At 37.6% G+C, this 18,791-nt stretch overlaps 2 protein-coding genes across 3 annotated transcripts in view; one reads left to right on the top strand and one right to left on the bottom strand.

Annotated features, from left to right (window-relative positions):
- LOC134674025 (coactosin-like protein) overlaps nt 1-16,368 on the top strand; it is an 82,718-nt gene extending 66,350 nt beyond the window's left edge. For both annotated transcript variants that reach the window (XM_063532073.1, XM_063532072.1), the window contains exons 3-5: nt 427-537; nt 2,115-2,244; nt 15,715-16,368. In XM_063532073.1, the coding sequence (XP_063388143.1) occupies nt 427-537; nt 2,115-2,244; nt 15,715-15,831 (358 nt within the window). In that variant the 3' untranslated portion in view covers nt 15,832-16,368. The remainder of the gene's footprint in view (nt 1-426; nt 538-2,114; nt 2,245-15,714) is intronic.
- Nucleotides 13,847-15,366, bottom strand: LOC134674024 (origin recognition complex subunit 5). The gene has a single exon (XM_063532071.1). The coding sequence runs from the start codon at nt 15,280-15,282 to the stop codon at nt 13,894-13,896; it is 1,389 nt and encodes a 462-aa protein (XP_063388141.1). The 5' UTR covers nt 15,283-15,366; the 3' UTR covers nt 13,847-13,893.
- Nucleotides 16,369-18,791: the final 2,423 nt, after the last annotated feature.

Genomic DNA, 18,791 nt, shown 5'->3' with positions numbered 1-18,791 from the left:
CAACGGATAGTTGTTGGCCGCCGAATGTTCGGCCAGCGGAACTATACCTACATTTCGGTTTTTCAGGTGCGCATTCTGCAGGTTTGACCTGTTTCCTAGTGAACGTTCGCGCGGACACATTTCTAGGTCCGAAAAGATAAACGCGTGCAATGCAAGTCAGTGGAATGATTAAATTGTTTTAAAATAATGGACAAGTGCGGTATCCGGCCGGATAGTAGGCCACTATCCGGTATCCGGCCGGATATTAAGATTATGGCCGGATAGGACGGATACCGGATAGTAACCGAATATCCGGTGCATCTCTAGAAATTATAGCGTTACATTTTTTTCAAACGATTGTCATTTTGTCATCTTGGCTAGTTGTCCCTCGTTCTCAAATTTGATAAATTGAATCTTATGCCAGTTCTGACTAAATATATTTTCTAGGGCGGTGTTTAAGTTCGAAGGCACCCGTATCGTGTGTTCAGCCCGCGGGAGCGACTTCACCGAGTTCCGCACTCACTTCAAGGACGACGAGCGCGCTTTCGGCTACCTCAGGTAAGTTATAGTTGGCTCAGGTAACTTCTAGTTACGTCAGGTAAGATTCTAGGCGCCCGTAATGTGTGTTCAGCCCGCGGGAGCGACTTCACCGAGTTCCGCACTCACTTCAAGGACGACGAGCGCGCTTTCGGCTACCTCAGGTAAGTTATAGTTGGCTCAGGTAACTTCTAGTTACGTCAGGTAAGGTAAGATTCTAGGCGCCCGTAATGTGTGTTCAGCCCGCGGGAGCGACTTCACTAAGTTTCGCACTCACTTCAAGGACGACGAGCGCGCTTTCGGCTACCTCAGGTAAGTTATAGTTGACTCATGTAACTTCTAGTTACGTCAGGTAAGATTCTAGGCGCCCGTATATATGTGTTCAGCCCGCGGGAGCGACTTCACCGAGTTCTGCACTCACTTCAACGATGACGAGCGCGCTTTCGGCTACCTCAGGTAAGTTTTGGTTGACTCAGGTAACTTCTAGTTATGCAAAGTGTTCAAGATCTAAGGCACCCGTAATATCGGGTGTTCAGCCCGCGAAAGCGGATCAACGGAGTTCCGCACTCACTTCAACGATGACTAGCGCGCTTACGGCTACCTCAGGTAAGTTTTAATATATCATAGGGTATTTTACTGTATTTAAAATAAATTATATTACACCACGCATGAAATAAAGCACCAGGAGATTAATAAAGAAACGTAGACAGCAGTTATTATTAGACACAATTTCTATTTTAAAACCCGTATAAAACTATAAAGAGTAGGTAATCTGATTGTGACGTCACATGCTAGTGTTTCATATAAATTACTATACACAGTAGTTTGTACCCAAAAAGTTTGTACCTACATTTCGATCACATCTTAGATTTCTATAAAAATTGTACCAAATGTGTAAGGAAATCGGGTAACAAAAAAGGGATTAGGGGTCATCCATTAATTACGTCACACCAATTTCTAGGTTTTTTGACCCCTCCCCCCCCCCTTGTCACACTTGGTCACATTTGGCAAACCCCTCCCCCCCTAGTGTGACGTCACATTTTTTCTACGAAATCGCCAATCGAATTAAGTAAGTACCTAAGTATTATTAATATTTTATCAAAATATTATTGACGATATAAATATTAGTAATTTTATAACACAAAACTGCTTAGGAAAGAAAATTAAACGATTAAAAACTATTTTCGTTTTAAAAACTTGTTATTTAAATGTACAGCGAACTAAATAATTTAAATAAATTTTCGGTTACTGATGAAGTTAAAGTGACGTCACAAAGTTTGTGTCTCCCCCCTCCCCCATGTCACATTTTCTTGACCCCCTCCCTCCCCCTAAACGTGTGACGTAATTAATGGATGACCCCTTAGTATTTCATAGAAACTTTCTGGGACATTTTGGGAAATGTGGTGGAAGTTGTTCAGCTTCATGTACTTTACCAGCATACCAATTTCTATATAAATCTAAGATGTGATCGGAATGTACAAACTTTTTGAGAAATGCTCTTTGACAGTTAGAAAAAAGAAACTGATTTGACTCGTAGTCAAAATAGCCAATAGTCTACGAAAGCCCTAAGATTAGTTAAATTAGATTTACTTCCGCAGGTTGCAAATGGGCGACGAGATGTCGAAACGCAAGAAGTTCCTCCTGGTGACCTGGGTGGGCCCCAACGTGTCCGTCATCAACCGAGCCAAGATGTCCACCGACAAGGCCATCATCAAGGACATCATCTCTGTAAGTATAGACCGACCGCTTAAGACGAAATAGGAGCTGAGTTTTAAATATTTTAGATAAATATACCCGTCTCGCTAACGGAAGCAGCTCCTAAAAGTAGTGCGATAAGGACAAGGCGAAAAATCCTGCGTAAAAATCTCAAAAATCGAGGTTTCGTACTCGACTGTTTCCTCCTACAAAACTTAACCAATCGTAACCAAATTTGGAAATCTAAATGATTATGAAATTATCTGTGTCGGACCGTTTTGCTTTCTTGGATAATTGATATCAGTTTTGAATACTACGCCTCTCATTGCGGCATAGTCAATGAGGCCATTATGGCCATTTTTAAAGGTCTCTAGCGCCTTAAAAAACAAAAATATCAGAAAAAGCAAAACGGTCCGACACAGATATTGACAATATTAATATGTGTTGAAAAAATCATTGCTCTAGCATCAAAACCCACGGAGGAAACAGTCGAGTTTGTATGGAGAAATGACCACTCCTGTTGGCTCTTAAATGACTCGCCTGCGCGGTACGGGGGCGACGGGGGAGGACGACTAACGGTGGCGGGGAAGGTGCGAGCGGCAGGCGTACGGTGCCCGCACCTTACCGTGTGATGCACTTTTGTGCTATGCAGCTGGGTGTATAATATAACTTTACTACGCTTAGTACCTACTAGCAGGTAAGTATCTACGAACGTCAACTTTTTCCTTGTAACCCAGAGCGGCTACCGCGAAAACCGAAGTTCGCAAATTAGGATTGTTCATTTTTTTTCAAATGTTCTATTTCGAAAACCATTTCGAGATATAAGGTTTTTAAACAGTTTCCGACATTTGCTGCGATATAATAATTGAGGATTGAAGATATTTCAACAAATATCTTTATGACCTTAGTTTGACCTTCTCCTGGGCTGAATGTAAAGTCATTGCATAATAAAAGTTATCGAACCATAGTAAATAAATCCGTCACTCACGTATTGTCAAAGTTATCATTGTCATCGATTGTCATAACAAATTTTTTCAGTTATACCGCTGCGCTTGTTTGTTACAATTTGATTTATAATTAATACCTAAACAGTAGATTTCATTGCTTAATAATATATCAAAAACCTTGTTCCTATGTGTGGGAATGATTCACAAAAATAATAATTCGAATCCACGAAGACCTACGACGTGAAAGATTGTGCCGTGAATTAAACTTGGAATACCTACCTACTTCACGTGTTACACACAGTATTGCTGTGAGAGTCACGTCTATGTAAGTATAAAATTAATATTAATTTACTACAATTAAGTATTTAAAAGCTCACTTTATTGGTAGGGTCGTGGTATCTATTGATTTTCAGTGGTAATGTAGCCAGAGTATCTAAAGGCAAACCGTTAAACAGAGATGGTGCCTACTAGAAAGAAGGAATATACAAGAATACATAGCCATACTCAAAATTCAGCCTGAAACTGCTTTAAAAAGATATAATTTCTAATTTCCAGGTACATGTTGCAGTTCAAGCTGCTGATATCATGGTGGACAAGACTTAATAAAGAGTTGTGAATAATAAAACATGTTTTTGTTTACCTACTTTTTTATTATTTTGGGAAATATGTTATATATGTTTCCAAAAAAAAATAGTAACTTTACATTAAATGTATGTTTATCATGTTCTGCACGAGCATCTGACAATGATGGCTTCTTGTTGACCATCCAGAAGAGAAGTGTATGGTTTGTTATTTACTCTGTTCCCAGGCATTATTTACGGTCGTAAAGTATTACGACGATTAATAATTAATATGACGTTCGTTTCAATACAAAATGCTCAACTTTGTTCTGGGCCCAAGTGCAGTTACATATCTCACAGCTGTATCTAAATAGGAATCACGATGACCTGAAATAATAGGATATAATTAGCAAAATTGGCATGTTCCTAATATAGTAGTATAAGTATGTAGTACAATATCCAAACAATGGTGACAAGCCGGTAGAAAGCACCCACTGGGTGCTAAGCTACCTTTAGCAATGGACGCTTGTAACGATTTTATGAATCCAATCTTCTTACAAATCGAATCAGTTAAAATATATATGATGTAGGTAACTTACATTTGTATTTTTGCTCCCTTGATTTCAGCCATGTTATGGTTGGAGTTGGATGCTATATGGATACATAAGTACTCCAATAAAACCAAGTTATATTATATAACTTAGGCAGATTTCTGCAATCAGCTTTTTCAAATTTATAGCGTAGGTATTTTGAAATTAATGATTCAAAATAAACGAGTTTTCCATTCCAGACGATTGTTATTTATAGAAACACGTGACACTGACATTGTCGCAGTGTTGCCAGGGCTCTGGAGTCCTAAGTTACGTTTCGTTTCCCTAAAAGTCACGTTTTTGCTGCCTAAGTCACATTTTTATATTATTGTATTGTATTGGTAGGTAAATCGATTTTGTTAGAAAAAATTCAGAAAATAATATACAGGGCCTTTTTTGGACAACTAGCCACATTGTGCGAGGTGATTACTTGATTAGGTAGGTCATACTGAACAACTTTTTCTATGAAACGAACCCCGAAATCCCAATAAAAACTACGGAACCCTAAAAATGGTTGACTGTACAGTCGGTTTACGGCCGATAATTTTGCGTGGTAACGTCATAAGAAAACGTGGCCGTAACATTACCATAGAGATCTGTCCACAACGTGACACTTTTTCGTGCATGCTACCGGTGTTCATCGATTTATAAGACATTATCACGTCAAAAAATTGGCTTTCCCATAGAAATTTCGACATCCACTCGACTAAAATGTATGAAACGGCAAAAAAAATTTTTATGATTTCGGAGTTGGTCCCATAGAAAAAGTTGTTCAGTATGGCCTACCTAATCACCTCGCACAATATGGCTAGTTGTTCAAAAAACGCCCTGTATTTCACAAAAAATCTACTAACTATACATGAGTTTTAGGGTTCCGTTCCTCAAAAGAAAAAAACTGAACCCTTATAAGATCACTCGTGCGTCTGTCTGTCTGTCTGGCCGTCGGTCACAGGCGTCACAGCCTATTTTCACTGGACCAATTAAGTTGAAATTTGGTACACATATGTAAATTAGTGACCCAAAGACGGACATGTACCGTAAACAAATGAATTTTAAGCATGGGGGCAAGCACTTTTGGGGGGTAAATGAGAAAGTTACAAATTAAGTTCTAAGGGTTCCGTACATTACCCAATTTTTAACAATGTACTTTTAAAAGTGAAACGTGAGTGAATTGCCTTTAAAAAAACCCGTAGAGGTGTCGGATCAAAAACGAAGTAATTAGTCCGACTCACGCTTGACTGCATATTTCTAACAGGTTTTCCTGCCATCTATAGGTAAAAAACTATTTTGTATATTTTATTCAAAATTTTAGACCAAGTAGTCTCGGAGATAAAAGGGCGAATGGTAATTTTTTTGGATATTTTCTTAAATAACTTCTAAACTATTTATATTAAAATTACATAAGTTATAAGTATATTTAAAATTCTCAAAATGAGCTCTTTCATTTGATATGTAACACGATATAGTTTAAAATACATTATTTTTTAATTTTCTCCTTAACCCCCCAAAAGTGGCCTCTATGTTTAGAATTCATTTGTTTACGTAAAATGTCCGTCTTTGGGTCACAAATTTACATATGTGTACCAAATTTCAACTTAATTGGTCCAGTACTTTTGGAGAAAATGGGCTGTGACAGACGGACAGACAGACGCACGAGTGATCCTATAAGGCTTTCGTTTTTTCTTTTGAGGTACGGAACCCTAAAAGTATAGGTATGCGTAAATAATTTACCCCCGGATAAAAATAACACAGTAATGGTTTTTTAGCGCTCAAAAAACTCAAAATAACTGATGCAGTGCAATGAGTAGTACAGACTAAAAATAAAAGAAATGAATCATTTCACTAAAAATAATAACTACTACTACTCTCAAACTAAATAACACCGTCATGTCAAGGTAACAAGTCTCATATTATACTACCAGGACTATTATAATAAACATGATGGTGGATGTCAGTGCAAGTGTCAACTTGGGTGCCTTCACTGCGTTCCTAAATAATACGAATTGCAGAACTAAACTTGTCCAAAACTCGACTAGCTTCAAAAGTCACAAAAATTGCCTCACGATCGTAAGTCACACTCATGTCACACGAGAAGGCGAAAATTCACGAAAAATGTGACTTTTGTGACCATCTGGCAACACTGCATTGTCGACAGGTGACATTACAATCAATTGACAATGACAACTATTTTTTTAATGCTTGTTGTTGCTTGTGCATTATCCTAATCAGCCAACGACATGTAATTTACGAGAAGTCGTATCTCATATTTTCAATAAATTATAAATATTCAACCGAGCCACGAATTACTAAATCATTCAAATTGGTATCTTAAATTAACCTATATTTTCAGAAAATAAAATAAAAATGGGGGTCTAAAAAAAATGAACAATCCCAATTGCGGGGATCTTTCTCTTTTACTCCAATGAAGGCGTAATTAGAGTGACAGAGAAAAATCCCCGCAATTTGCGAACTTCGATCTTCGCGGTTAGAGCCCAGGTAGATACGGCTCGTTATAAAGTAGTAATACTAGTGTATTTAAGGCCCAAGCTCAGATGGTTGGATGGCGTATACCAGGACATCAGGATCTTGGGAGTGAAAAGTTGGAGAAGGAAGGCCACAAACAGATCGGACTGGAGAGACTTGCTTGACCAGGCTAAGGCCCACCCGCGTCTGTAATGCCTCAGATGATGATGATGACGTGTATTTAAGACTAATTTTCTTGACTGTATTAATTCCCTGAAAACTGAAGCCTTAGATAAATATTTTAATCAAAGATTAGATGTCGGCACGATTGCACGCATCCTGTTGTATTTCAATAGAGAATACCTAAAGATGTTATCGTTATCGCGCTCGGTGAGTGCATCATACATGTAACGTTTATCACATGTACCTAGCCTTAATCTGAAATCCATTTGAGTCGGCAACCTAAAAGATAATTTCTTTCTGAAAATATGTTTAGACCATTGGTCAAAAATGTCAGGCACACGCAAACATAATTGTTAGCTGCTAGCAAACACATAATAATATGCTGTTTCTGTATTCCTTCGTAGGTAAAAAAACGTAGGCCTAGCGCGCACTACGATTTTTTCTCGTGCGATAGTTTTGTCGCAAAAATGCAACGTATGTGTTTATTTATATGTTAGTGCAGTGTCGCGCATATACGACAAAAAATAATTGGCCAAGCACGAAGTCAAGACTACGGTGTTCAGAGCACCGTACGACACATCCCTAGGTGGTTTTAAGTTTGGATACTAATACTAATTTATCCCATAAGTATATTTTATTGACTAGGAAATAAGAAGGTAATGTCTGGGAGCTCTGGGACCTTGGAGTTTGGACTTTTATTAAAATCCTCTGGGCTAGTATAGGTAATGTAGAAGTTACAAAGCTTCTACCTTAGATATATTTTTTAGAAATTAAAGATTTTATTTACCACCTTGTCGGGTTGATTGTATATCCATACCAAATTACAGCTTTTTAACACTAACAATCAACCTCATCTTGGAGGTGAAAAGAGGAAAAATCGTAAGTCCCATTTCGGCCAACCGAAATCAAGAACGTTTATATAATATAGGCCTAACTAATACCGTTTATCTAAAACCTTTGGTGAAGGCACATTTCTAGTAGAAACAAATTATTATGAATTTCTCTGTAATTTGTACAGTCGACGTCAAAGATATGTTTACGTTTTTCGCCTTATTACAAAGGCATAAGGTGCAAAAGTGTAAACATATTTTTGACGTCGACTGTACAAACCATTTCGTAAACTGACATTCCGCTAAACTGTTGTTTTTACATCTTACTAGCATCCATAACATATTGAAGTATGATATTCTTCCACTTGTCTGAACATTTTCATTATTATTGATTCTTTTTTTGTGAGAATGGCTTTTTCTGCCACGGCACTTTGCCAATTATTGATTCTTTCAAACACCAAAATAGTCATAAAATAGTTGACAATTTAATATACGTGAGTTGACAGGCAACTTAGAGCATGAAAAACTAAATCCGTCAAAAATACTGGGTATACATACAACCTCATAATCTTTGATATAGTCGCAATTGTTGTATTTTAAACTTGTAGACTGGGCAGGCACGACTCAAAAAAACCGGGCAAGTGCGAGTCGGACTCGCGCACGAAGGGTTCCGCACCACAATGCAAAAAAAAAAACAAAAAAAAGCAAAAAAAAACGGTCACCCATCCAAGTACTGACCCCGCCCCGCCCGACGTTGCTTAACTTTGGTCAAAAATCACGTTTGTTGTATGGGAGCCCCATTTAAATCTTTATTTTATTCTGTTTTTAGTATTTGTTGTTATAGCGGCAACAGAAATACATAATCTGTGAAAATTTCAACTGTCTAGCTATCACGGTTCGTGAGATACAGCCTGGTGACAGACGGACGGACGGACGGACGGACGGACAGCGAAGTCTTAGTAATAGGGTCCCGTTTTACCCTTTGGGTACGGAACCCTAATAATAGGGTCCCGTTTTACCCTTTGGGTACGGAACCCTAATAATAGGGTCCCGTTTTACCCTTTGGGTACGGAACCCTAAAAAGGAATAATATTACAATTAAGTCTGTGTTTCGGCATTTCTCGGTTTTTGACGTTAGGCTTGTTTCTGACTCAAAATATAATTAACGTAAAGTATTAATCAATTTGCTCATGTTTCATATAAGTCACAGAAATAAGTACCTAATAATACATGTCTAAGTTTTAGTACAAGTAGGGTAACTGCGTCAGGTTGCCGTCCAGTACCTGTTTCCGTCCACTTGGCGGAGTTGCTACAAAGAATTGCGTAGGTATAATTTGAATATAAACCTAACTTACCGGACAATTTTGGACTTATTGTACATCAGTTTTTAAAAGCAAAAATATTTTAGTAGAACTGGAATTCATGAGTACCAAATCTTAACTGACATTTTTGTCACTCAAACAAGTTTGATCAAGATCGGCTTACTTTATATTTCGTCAACTTTACCTTTGTTTCCAAAAACTGAATTGTGAATATTATTATTTTTTTCGTAACAGAACAGTATCTAGTTGCTGCTCTCACCGATCGGTTCAAAAATATACATACTTTATACAATTAAAACATAAATGTAATGGTACTTACTTAATGAAAAGGAATAGGTACTGGGCCCGTAGCCAAATTACATTCGCTCCGTGTCGATTCGATCTCTACGATCGCGAGCGACTGGTCGATAATGTTCATAATAACCTAGCCAAGAGGCAATCTTTAGTTAACGCTCAATCTACGCGCCAAGTCGGTAAAAATTAATTTTTGTCTGTGGTTCTCGTTCAAAACCGTCAAGAAACGTCATCTGTCAGCTGTCAAGAGTGTCAAGTGAACAGCGAATCTAATTTTGGAGAAAATAATTGTTTTATCGGTAAGCAAATTAAATATTTTGGTATTTGTCTAACTTAGTTAATCACAATTTCGTGATAAAATAACTCTATATAGTGTAATATTTGAAGAGTGTGTTGTTAATTGCATATAATTTTGACCTAAAGTTTAACAATTTCAGACAGCCGTCGTCCCCGCAGCCCCAACCAAGGCGGCGGCGCAGCCAGAGCGGGCAAGAGCGGGCTTCGCGGGCTCTTCTTCCACGCTGAGAAGTCCTCGCCAAGTTGGCACGTACAGTCAAAGCTGCCGCTGCAATCTTCATGGCAATTACCAGTGCTAAGGACATGCACTGCTGGCTTACTTGACCAGAAGAGACAATACTTTAAGCGTTAGTAATGATTCAAACCGTGAAGTGAAATTGTGGACAGGTTTGCCCGAATCAGTGTAACCTCAGTGAAATCATTTACTTCATAGACTTCAAACATTTTTGAAATTAACAAAAGTCAAGCGGACATTGAATACATAGATGTTATGCATTAGATAAGATAAAAGCTGCCTGTGAAACCAAAACTAATAAATCATATTGTTACTTAATATTATTTTATTATAACCTACTGTCTTTGCTTTTTGTTCATATTTAACCTTTTGTATGCTCCTGTCAAAAATTTGTAATTTATATATCAATCATAATTAAATTAAATAAAATAAATAAATAAATATTGGGGACGATACACATACTTATATAGACAAATACATACTTATATACATAGAAAACACCCATGACTCAGGAACAAATGTGTTCATCACACAAATAAAAGCCCTTATTGGGATTCGAACCCAGGACCATCGGCTTAGCAGGCAGGGTCAATACCCACTAGGCCAGACCGGTCGTTTTTTAAAGACAACTTTTAAAAATTAATGCATTTTTTTAAAGTTGAATATAGGTAAGTACATGGGAGCAGATCTGCTCCTAAGCATACCAAAAGTTAAGGTGGTAACCACCATAAATAAATGAAACTATGATTGGGTTAAAAAGTTAATTTATTTTATTGAAAATCTGTTAATGAAAGATGCAGCAGGTATTTTTTGCCGGCAGCATGAAAACAGTAGCCCAGCATTCTTTTCTTGTTTAAAAACAGTAAAACAACACTCAATATATTTTTGTGGTTGTACATGTGACATAGTTTCTTCCCTTGACCCTGGCTTTGGAGCACCATAAAGTATTGGTTCATATGCCAAGGCTGCAATGAATATCCAAGTCACCTGAAACAAAATGAATGCTTAGTTTTTCAACAAACTTTGTAACATTTGGTTATAACACTTATTCTCTACCAGTCATATGACAAAAAAAACTAAATGTTTTGTGTAAGTATATGTTAAGATTATTTTTATATGGTGTGTAGGTACAGTCAGCTGCAGAGAAAAGGTACCACTGCTACATAGAAGTTTGTATGCAGGGGTGGTACGTTTTCTCTTCAGCTGACTGTACCTGTGCCTGCCAAAAGAAGTCATATATAATATGTTTCATAATATGAAAAAGTTTCAATAATATGGTTGATAATTGATATGTATGACAACAGCCCGTCTGGCCTAGTTGGTAGTGACTAGTGACCCTGCCGGTTAAGCTAATAATCCTGAGTTTGAATCCCCGGTAAGGAAATTTGTGTAATGAGCACAGATATTTTTTACCTGAGTCATGGGTGTTGTCTATGTATTTAAGTATAGTTTGTCAAAGGACTGTCTCATTTCAAACAAAGACAGAGAGAATCATACTAGCTTTGTCATATACTAGTACTAGCACCCAAAAGATAACTATGAGTATAGTTTTCCTGGTTCTTACTGACTGACAAATTGGTTTGACCATCTATATATAGTTATCTAAGTACCCTAAGTACCCACAACACAAGTCTTCTTGAGCTTACTGTACAGTCCGACAAGAAATTGTAGAAATTAAAAAGTAGCAACACTGTAGTCTCGTCCCTTTCAAATCAATTTAAGAAAATGGGATGACACTACAATATTGCTAGTTGTTAGTGACCTTGCCTACGAAGGTGATGGTTTTGCTTCCCAGGAAGGGCATTTATTTGTGTGAAGAACATTTGTTCCCGAGTCTTTATCTATATTTGTAAAGCCTTTACCTATATACCTTTGCCTTTACACATTCAATTCACTTTCCTATTGAAAAACAAGTGCTTGCCATTGTGCATATGGGTACCAAATTTAATCTACACCGTTCATCGGTTTATATTTGATGACGTAACAGGAACACATTTGTTATTTTAGCATTAATAACATATTTTATATACTTATTAGTAGGTATAGTAGGGATAAGTTATTGACTCACTCTTACCTTTGTAGGGACGTTGTTACGTGTTGCATTTGTGGGTGCATAATCCATTTTTCCATGACACTGTCACTATAGATAGGTAGATATTCAGCGCCTCGGTCACATTGGATCCTTTGGGTGAAATGCTGCGTACGGCCCACAATCCTTTGATCGTAGCAGTCCTTTCCTAAGCAGTTTCAATAGAGGCGATTTTTCAGACGGCGCCTGCGTCTAAGCGACACTTCCGCGTTGTTCGCCGCCCACAATGATGTTGAAGTATGCTTTTTACTACAAATTCTAATTTACAAACACTATTATTCGGTATTTTCTTGTGCTTCGATAAGTTATCTGCAAGGGGATAGCTCGCGCTACGTAGCTACACCTAGGAGGCGATAACGATTTGATTTCGCTTGTCAAAAGTGTCACTTGGCTAGGCAATGTATGACAGATGGCGAATCCCGGTTACGAAAGTTTTGCGTTTCGTTACAACATTGCAACTTGGCTAACATTTTTGTATTCGTTAATATTTTTCGACAGACTCATCTACGGTACCTGTCATTCCCATACATTTTTTATCGATTCGTTAGCGATATCTTTTTTCGAAATGTGTTTTGGCTAGGCCCCCTGTTTCGACGAATCAGGCGGCCTAGCCAAGGTGGCAATCGCTATCGCTTCGCCATCGAATCGCTTTGTATCACTCTTCCATATTAGTGCGACAGTGACAGTTGCATTTCGATCGCTACGAAGCGTAAGCGATTGGCACGTTGGCTACGGGGCCAGATACTCTCAGTAAAATCTATAGGTAGATGACGCCATATCTGTTAATAAATATTGAATGACTTTATTATCTCTATTCGCTTTACTAACTCTATGTGCTCTAATGTGAAAAAAAAACAACGACAGTGAAGAACGGAATTCTTAATTTAAATTTGAACTGATAAACTCCAATAATAAAATATGATTCTTACTGAGCACACTGCGATAGTCCATTGGTTGGAAAGCCCGTTCGAAATTTAAACTTATTTGCTTTAATAATAAGGTTGCATTTTGCAGATCTTTTACTCTCTCATACTTATAGTAGGCTATTCAGAAAAAAAATGAAATATCTCACAAAAGTAAGTAAGTAGAATTAAACTTTGTATCAAAGACATAAGTCATAAATTTCAATGTCAAAGTTTTAAGTAAGGATCTTTCTTACTAAAATTACTTCTTAATATGAATGACCAGTGTAAGCATCAGTTAGCTAGCCCTAAGCAACCAAAGATCAGGCTGCAGTTTAAAAACTAATATAGTTAGAGTTAACCTGATAATTTTCCCGCCGTCTCCATACTCGTTTTAGTTGGATATTGACTGGTCAGCTGCCTGTTAGCTATAGTTTTCCCGAAAATCGCCAGGACAGAGGTGAAAATTTTTGTATGAAAACTTGCAACTTTAAATGCATTTTTTATCGAAACTATTGCATTCTAAAATGAAGTCAAAATCAGTCCATCGACTCAATTTTTTGCAAGCTTTCTAATGGTACCTCACACGATTCTTACAATTGAAAATAAAATTCAGCCTACCCCTCTTAACCCCTAAATTTCCCCCTAAAATCAGAAATAAGCAGTTTCGATTTATTCACAGTGTTAGTGATGGTACCTGCCATAACTATTCCAAATTTCAGGTACCTACATCAAACGGTCTTTGAGAAAAACGCATTTAACCGATTTGCAAGACCGAAGTGATCCCATAAGAGCACCGTGAACAAAGTTTTGTACGGTGCTCTAAAAAGTATATTACAGCGTGATTCTAAAACTGTGTCGCAAATATTAAAATCGTAGTGCGCGCTTAGTGTTACTTTAGCAAATAATAATAGGCGTTTTATGACAAAAACTTGTATTAAAATAATAAATTAGTACATACAACTTAATCTTACATAAAATCATACAAGTACTTCCTAACATTAAAACCAACAGTTTGGGCCACAGCTGAAATAAAGTCGTAACCCACAATGCATTTATACTTGGCCGTATCTAGATCTATCTCTTTACTACCCGCAATCAGTTTCAGCTCCACAAGCGTTGCTATTTGAGCTAATAAGTTACTGGTGAGACCAATTTTTTCCTCTAAAATTGCGTAGAATATAGCCAAAAGTCTATCTAAAGTAAACACCTTTGGTCCAAGCTGAGTATTCAGTTTTTCTGCGATTTTTGCTTTAGCTTTCACTTGCTGCATCCTTTTTCTTTGTTTTCCGTGATTCTTCATGAAGAGACGCTTGTCTTCTTTAGGAGGGTTATAGCTGGCTAGATAAGCCGCTATTAGAAGGTATTTAGCATAGTACGGGAGCTCAAAGCTTTGAGCAAAAGTTTTTGTCGACGTAAGCTCTTCTTTTAAAGTGTTTTCAAAATTGTACGTCTTTTGCACCCAGTCATTATTTTCTTTCCCTGGGGAAGGCACACTTGGAGCTGAAGAGCTTATACGTAGATATAACAATTCCAAACTAGTCTTTAATATTGGCGATATATGCCGCCATAATTTTGGTAGATCGTGTGGTTGTATTTCGTTTTTAATGATCGGTTCACAGTATTTAACGAAGTTTACTCGAGCCATGTGTTGTAATTCGATCAGATCACGACACGGACGGTAGAATACGCTCAAAAAAGCGTTTAGAAAGTTTGCAAATAGCTCCGGTTTCTCTAACTCAACTTGTATATCTTTGTGCACATCGTAACTGGTTAACAGATGGTGTATAAATGATTTGTGGTATAGGAATATGATCTTGAACAGTTCTTCTTTATTATAATTGTTGAAATATATCGTAATCGGCTCTCGGACGCCCATTTTGAAGTAGAAATTCTCGTAAATTATATGTGAAATGAAAATTGTACATACATTGAGGTTACAGAGTTCTCGTAGTCTGAGTAACGCGCTCATTATGCTATGGTCCATGCTACGAAGCCTCTCGGCCTTGTCAAACACTATTACGATCGGTTCATAGCGGTTTTGTTTCTTCCCAACACGATTCAAACCGTTCACAAGTTCTTGCAAAGAATCACATTTCGTGTCCGACTCGTCTTCGCTGAGATCACATAAGATACTCTCGTAAATGATTTTAGGAGAATAACACTCGATACAGTTGATAATGATGTGTTTATAGCCTAAATGCCGGAGCGCTGTGTTCACGCACAGACTCTTCCCTGTAGCCATATTTCCGGAGATAAACAGCGCGCATGGTAAAGGCTCGTCGTAGTCGCCGAGAAGGTTAAACAGCTCACTTAACTGGTTCTCTCTGCACGGAACTTTTTTGTATATTTCCTCCATTTTATAACGATTAACAATAAAAATAAAAACTCGACGGTTAGCTGATGCGCGCCATGACTTTGACAGATGATGAAGTGTCAAGTGAAGTTCGTCCGGGTCGTTGCCACTCGTTGCGTTTCGTTCGTAAGTTTGGCTTAGTAAAATTCGTTCCGTGCGGTCTACCAACGACGATTATTTATACTGTTTGAAGCATCTCAAGCGCCATCTTGTGTATATTTTGCACAAAGATCAGGCATGAAGTTTCAGAGGGGCTACCGCGAAAACCGAAATTCGCAAATTGCGGGGATCTTTCTCTTTTACTCCAATGAAGGCGTAATTAGAGTGACAGAGAAAAATGCCCGCAATTTGCGAACTTCGATTTTTGCGGTTATAGCCCAGTTCCTTGATCATACTCTTTTCATAGAATAATGACATCATTGTATTTTATTCCAGAATTTCGCAGTGGAGCTACAGTTGGAGAGCCAAGCCGAAATAGACATCGATCAATTCAAGGACGCCCTGAACAGGGCGGGCGGCGCCAACTACGGGACCGGAATAAGGGACTTATGAGCCCCACAATAGCCAGTCGACCGGTTAAGAAAAAAAACCGCCTTTTTGTTCCGTTGCGGTATTTTTTCATTAATCTAAAAAAATCAGGGCAAGTTTTTTCTATTTAATTAAATCGAGGGTATTATCCCGAAATTTTATTTTCTGAAGTAGTCATGTGCTTTTGTTTTTTTTATAAAATTTAATTAGTCATCTAAATATAAACATTTATTTATTTCGCATGATGATAGTCTATTTTTTTAAGGTATAATTTTTGAAATTAGTAACCACGTCGGTCGCTTAGGGGTCGATTTTTATAACCAAGTCACGTGCAATTATTTGGTATTTATTATAATAAGATACTTGCCAAAAAATAGTAAAAGTTGCCATGTAGAAGGCGCGGAAGTGCATTTATTTTTTGTCTACTTTGTATGTACTGAACATGTCGAAATTTACATTGTATACAAAATTCGGATTTTATGGGCTTTTATACCTATACATTGATTAGTGTTATATCATTATTATTGGTAAATCAACTGAAGTAAATACAATTAACCAACATTACTCGTGTTTCATTTAATTTTCTAAAGCATATATTTCCAATCCAGTAAACTTGAGTCTTAAGCCCCCTCCACACTTGCGTTCGCGGCTTCGCCCGCGATTCACGCGCATAGTCTGGAGGGGGCTTTATGGAGACTTGGGGTTGCTGTGGATAATAGTGAAGAGCTTGTGTGCCCATATTTGATAAGATTTTATTGCGCTGGGCAGTACGATTATAGGGTCATTGCGCTAGTCTACGTCCACTTGACGAAATTTTAATATAAACCTACATTGCTGCATAAATTAGCAATCCTTAATGTCTAAACAACATATCTTTATATATAAAAATTATAATTCGCAGTAGTAAATGAAATATATTATTTGCTCCGTCAGGTGGACGAAAACTAGCGCAATGACCCTACGCATATGTATCACCCACCTCCCAACATATACACCCCCTAAAATAGTCGACACCTTTAACTTATTACGGACTGATGATCCTTCAGAAATAGGTGCCAATAAGCCCCCCCCCCCACATCTTTCGACTATCTTTCTGGTCAACGCTATGGAAAATGACGTCGCTGCGCAGTTGCGTCACAGTATAATAAAGAGTACGTTGCGTCGAGCAGCGGCCATAGAGTTGTAGACGCCGACGCTCGAAAGACGCTAGATGTGGGGGGACCCTAACTAGTAAATTTCAGTGTCAATCATTGGGTAATTTACACCTTTCAGTGCCAAGCCCCATTTTCAATAGAAGAATCCACCAAGCGGGTTCTTGGAAGTGAACGTGTTATCATGGTATGATAATATACTCCGCCTGGTACTCTCTTCTCGTCTTTTCGTGGTCACGTGACTGACACAAGCTACGTCATCATACGACAGCGCTATATAATATGCGATTGCGCTATATATATAGCGGCCATGTTATTGTGACGTAGGCTAGTGTCACTCTGGGAAGAGAAGACCATGTTTTATTAGGCTATGCGTGTTATCAAATTAAACAACTAATACGTTTTCAAATATTTATTTAGCAAAAACCTTACACAAATGCTGAACTTATAATAAAATATGAAACTACCCTCAACTTTATATAATGGCTTAGTGATTTATTTGGCTCTATAGAACACATTTAGCGCTTACCTCTAAATTATTGCTTGGTATTATTGTGCTGGCTTATTATTTAGTCGTGACTTCCTTATAGGGGATCATCCATTAATTGTCACACTTGGTCACATTTTGCAAATCCCTCCCCACCTGGTGTGACGTCACATTTTAGGCAATTTTGTTGTCAACGAAATTGGCAATAATAACTCGGCATTATTTTTTTAATACAATTTTTTTTTGGTAAAAGAAGTATTAGTAATTTTATAACACAAAACCAATAGGAACAAAATTGCCTACTTCCAAAACCTTATTATTTAAATGTACAGCGAATAAAAAAATATAAATTAATTTTCGGTTACTGATGAATAGTGATGAAGTTAAAGTGACGTCACAATGTTTGTGACTCCCCCCTCCCCCATGTCACATGTCACATTTTCTTGACCCCCTCCCTCCCCTAAACGTGTGACGTAATTAATGGATGACCCCTAGGGTCATTGCGACAGTTTACCGTCCAGTGCCAGTTTCCGTAATCCGTGCACTTGGCGTAGTTGCTACAGAATTGCGTATCATTTGAATATACAATAGGCATATATTCAAATTATACGCAATTATGTAGCAACTACGCCAAGTGGACGGAAACTGGCACAGACGGTAAACTGTCGCAATGACCCTATTTGCTTGTTGGCAAAAAATTATATTATTGTCTTATCATATTAAAAGAATAAATCAACAATAATTTATTAGATTGCTCTATTACAACTTCATTGTAACAAATGGGTTTGAAGTAGTTATTAGATATATCAAAATACATCAATATTTTGTACGTACATACACGATTTTTCCTCATACTACATATTATATCTAAGGAAGTCACTTCACTTACAATTGGTTATTTAATTATATAACTATCATACTAATGGCAACAGTTATTTTATTATGTTATGTTTATATTTTATTTATAATGTATTTACAACAATTATTGCATATTATTTATTGCATCATGTTTATTACATTAATGTTTATTATTGTATTTTGAAGGCAAGAAAATGTATGGAGAATACAAGTCTTTGCTTTTAAACATCTCTAGTTATATTGTCAAAAAATAGACCACACATAAGGGCGCAAGAGAAGCGTATGCATGGGCGTCGCCAAGGGGCGGCAAAAGGGGGCGTAGTGGATTAGCATCTGCCCCCCCCCCCCTCACCCCCTCTAGAGAACAAAATTTCTAAAGGCTCCGTCACACAGGCGCGTTTTGCGGCCTTAACTAAATGTATGACCCTCCCCCACCCCTTGGCCAGTTTAGTTGATTTTTGAGCCTTTTGTCCATGTAGTTTCTAGGA

The sequence above is a fragment of the Cydia fagiglandana genome, chromosome 19 (genome assembly GCF_963556715.1).
Source record: "Cydia fagiglandana chromosome 19, ilCydFagi1.1, whole genome shotgun sequence".
NCBI lineage: Eukaryota > Metazoa > Arthropoda > Insecta > Lepidoptera > Tortricidae > Cydia > Cydia fagiglandana.
Note: the sequence above shows the minus strand (reverse complement) of the source record. Positions and strands in the feature narration are given on the sequence as shown.

Bases quoted from the DNA above. Each gene is read 5' to 3' on its own strand.
- LOC134674024 (XM_063532071.1), bottom strand. From the start codon at position 15,282: ATGGAGGAAATATACAAAAAAGTTCCGTGCAGAGAGAACCAGTTAAGT.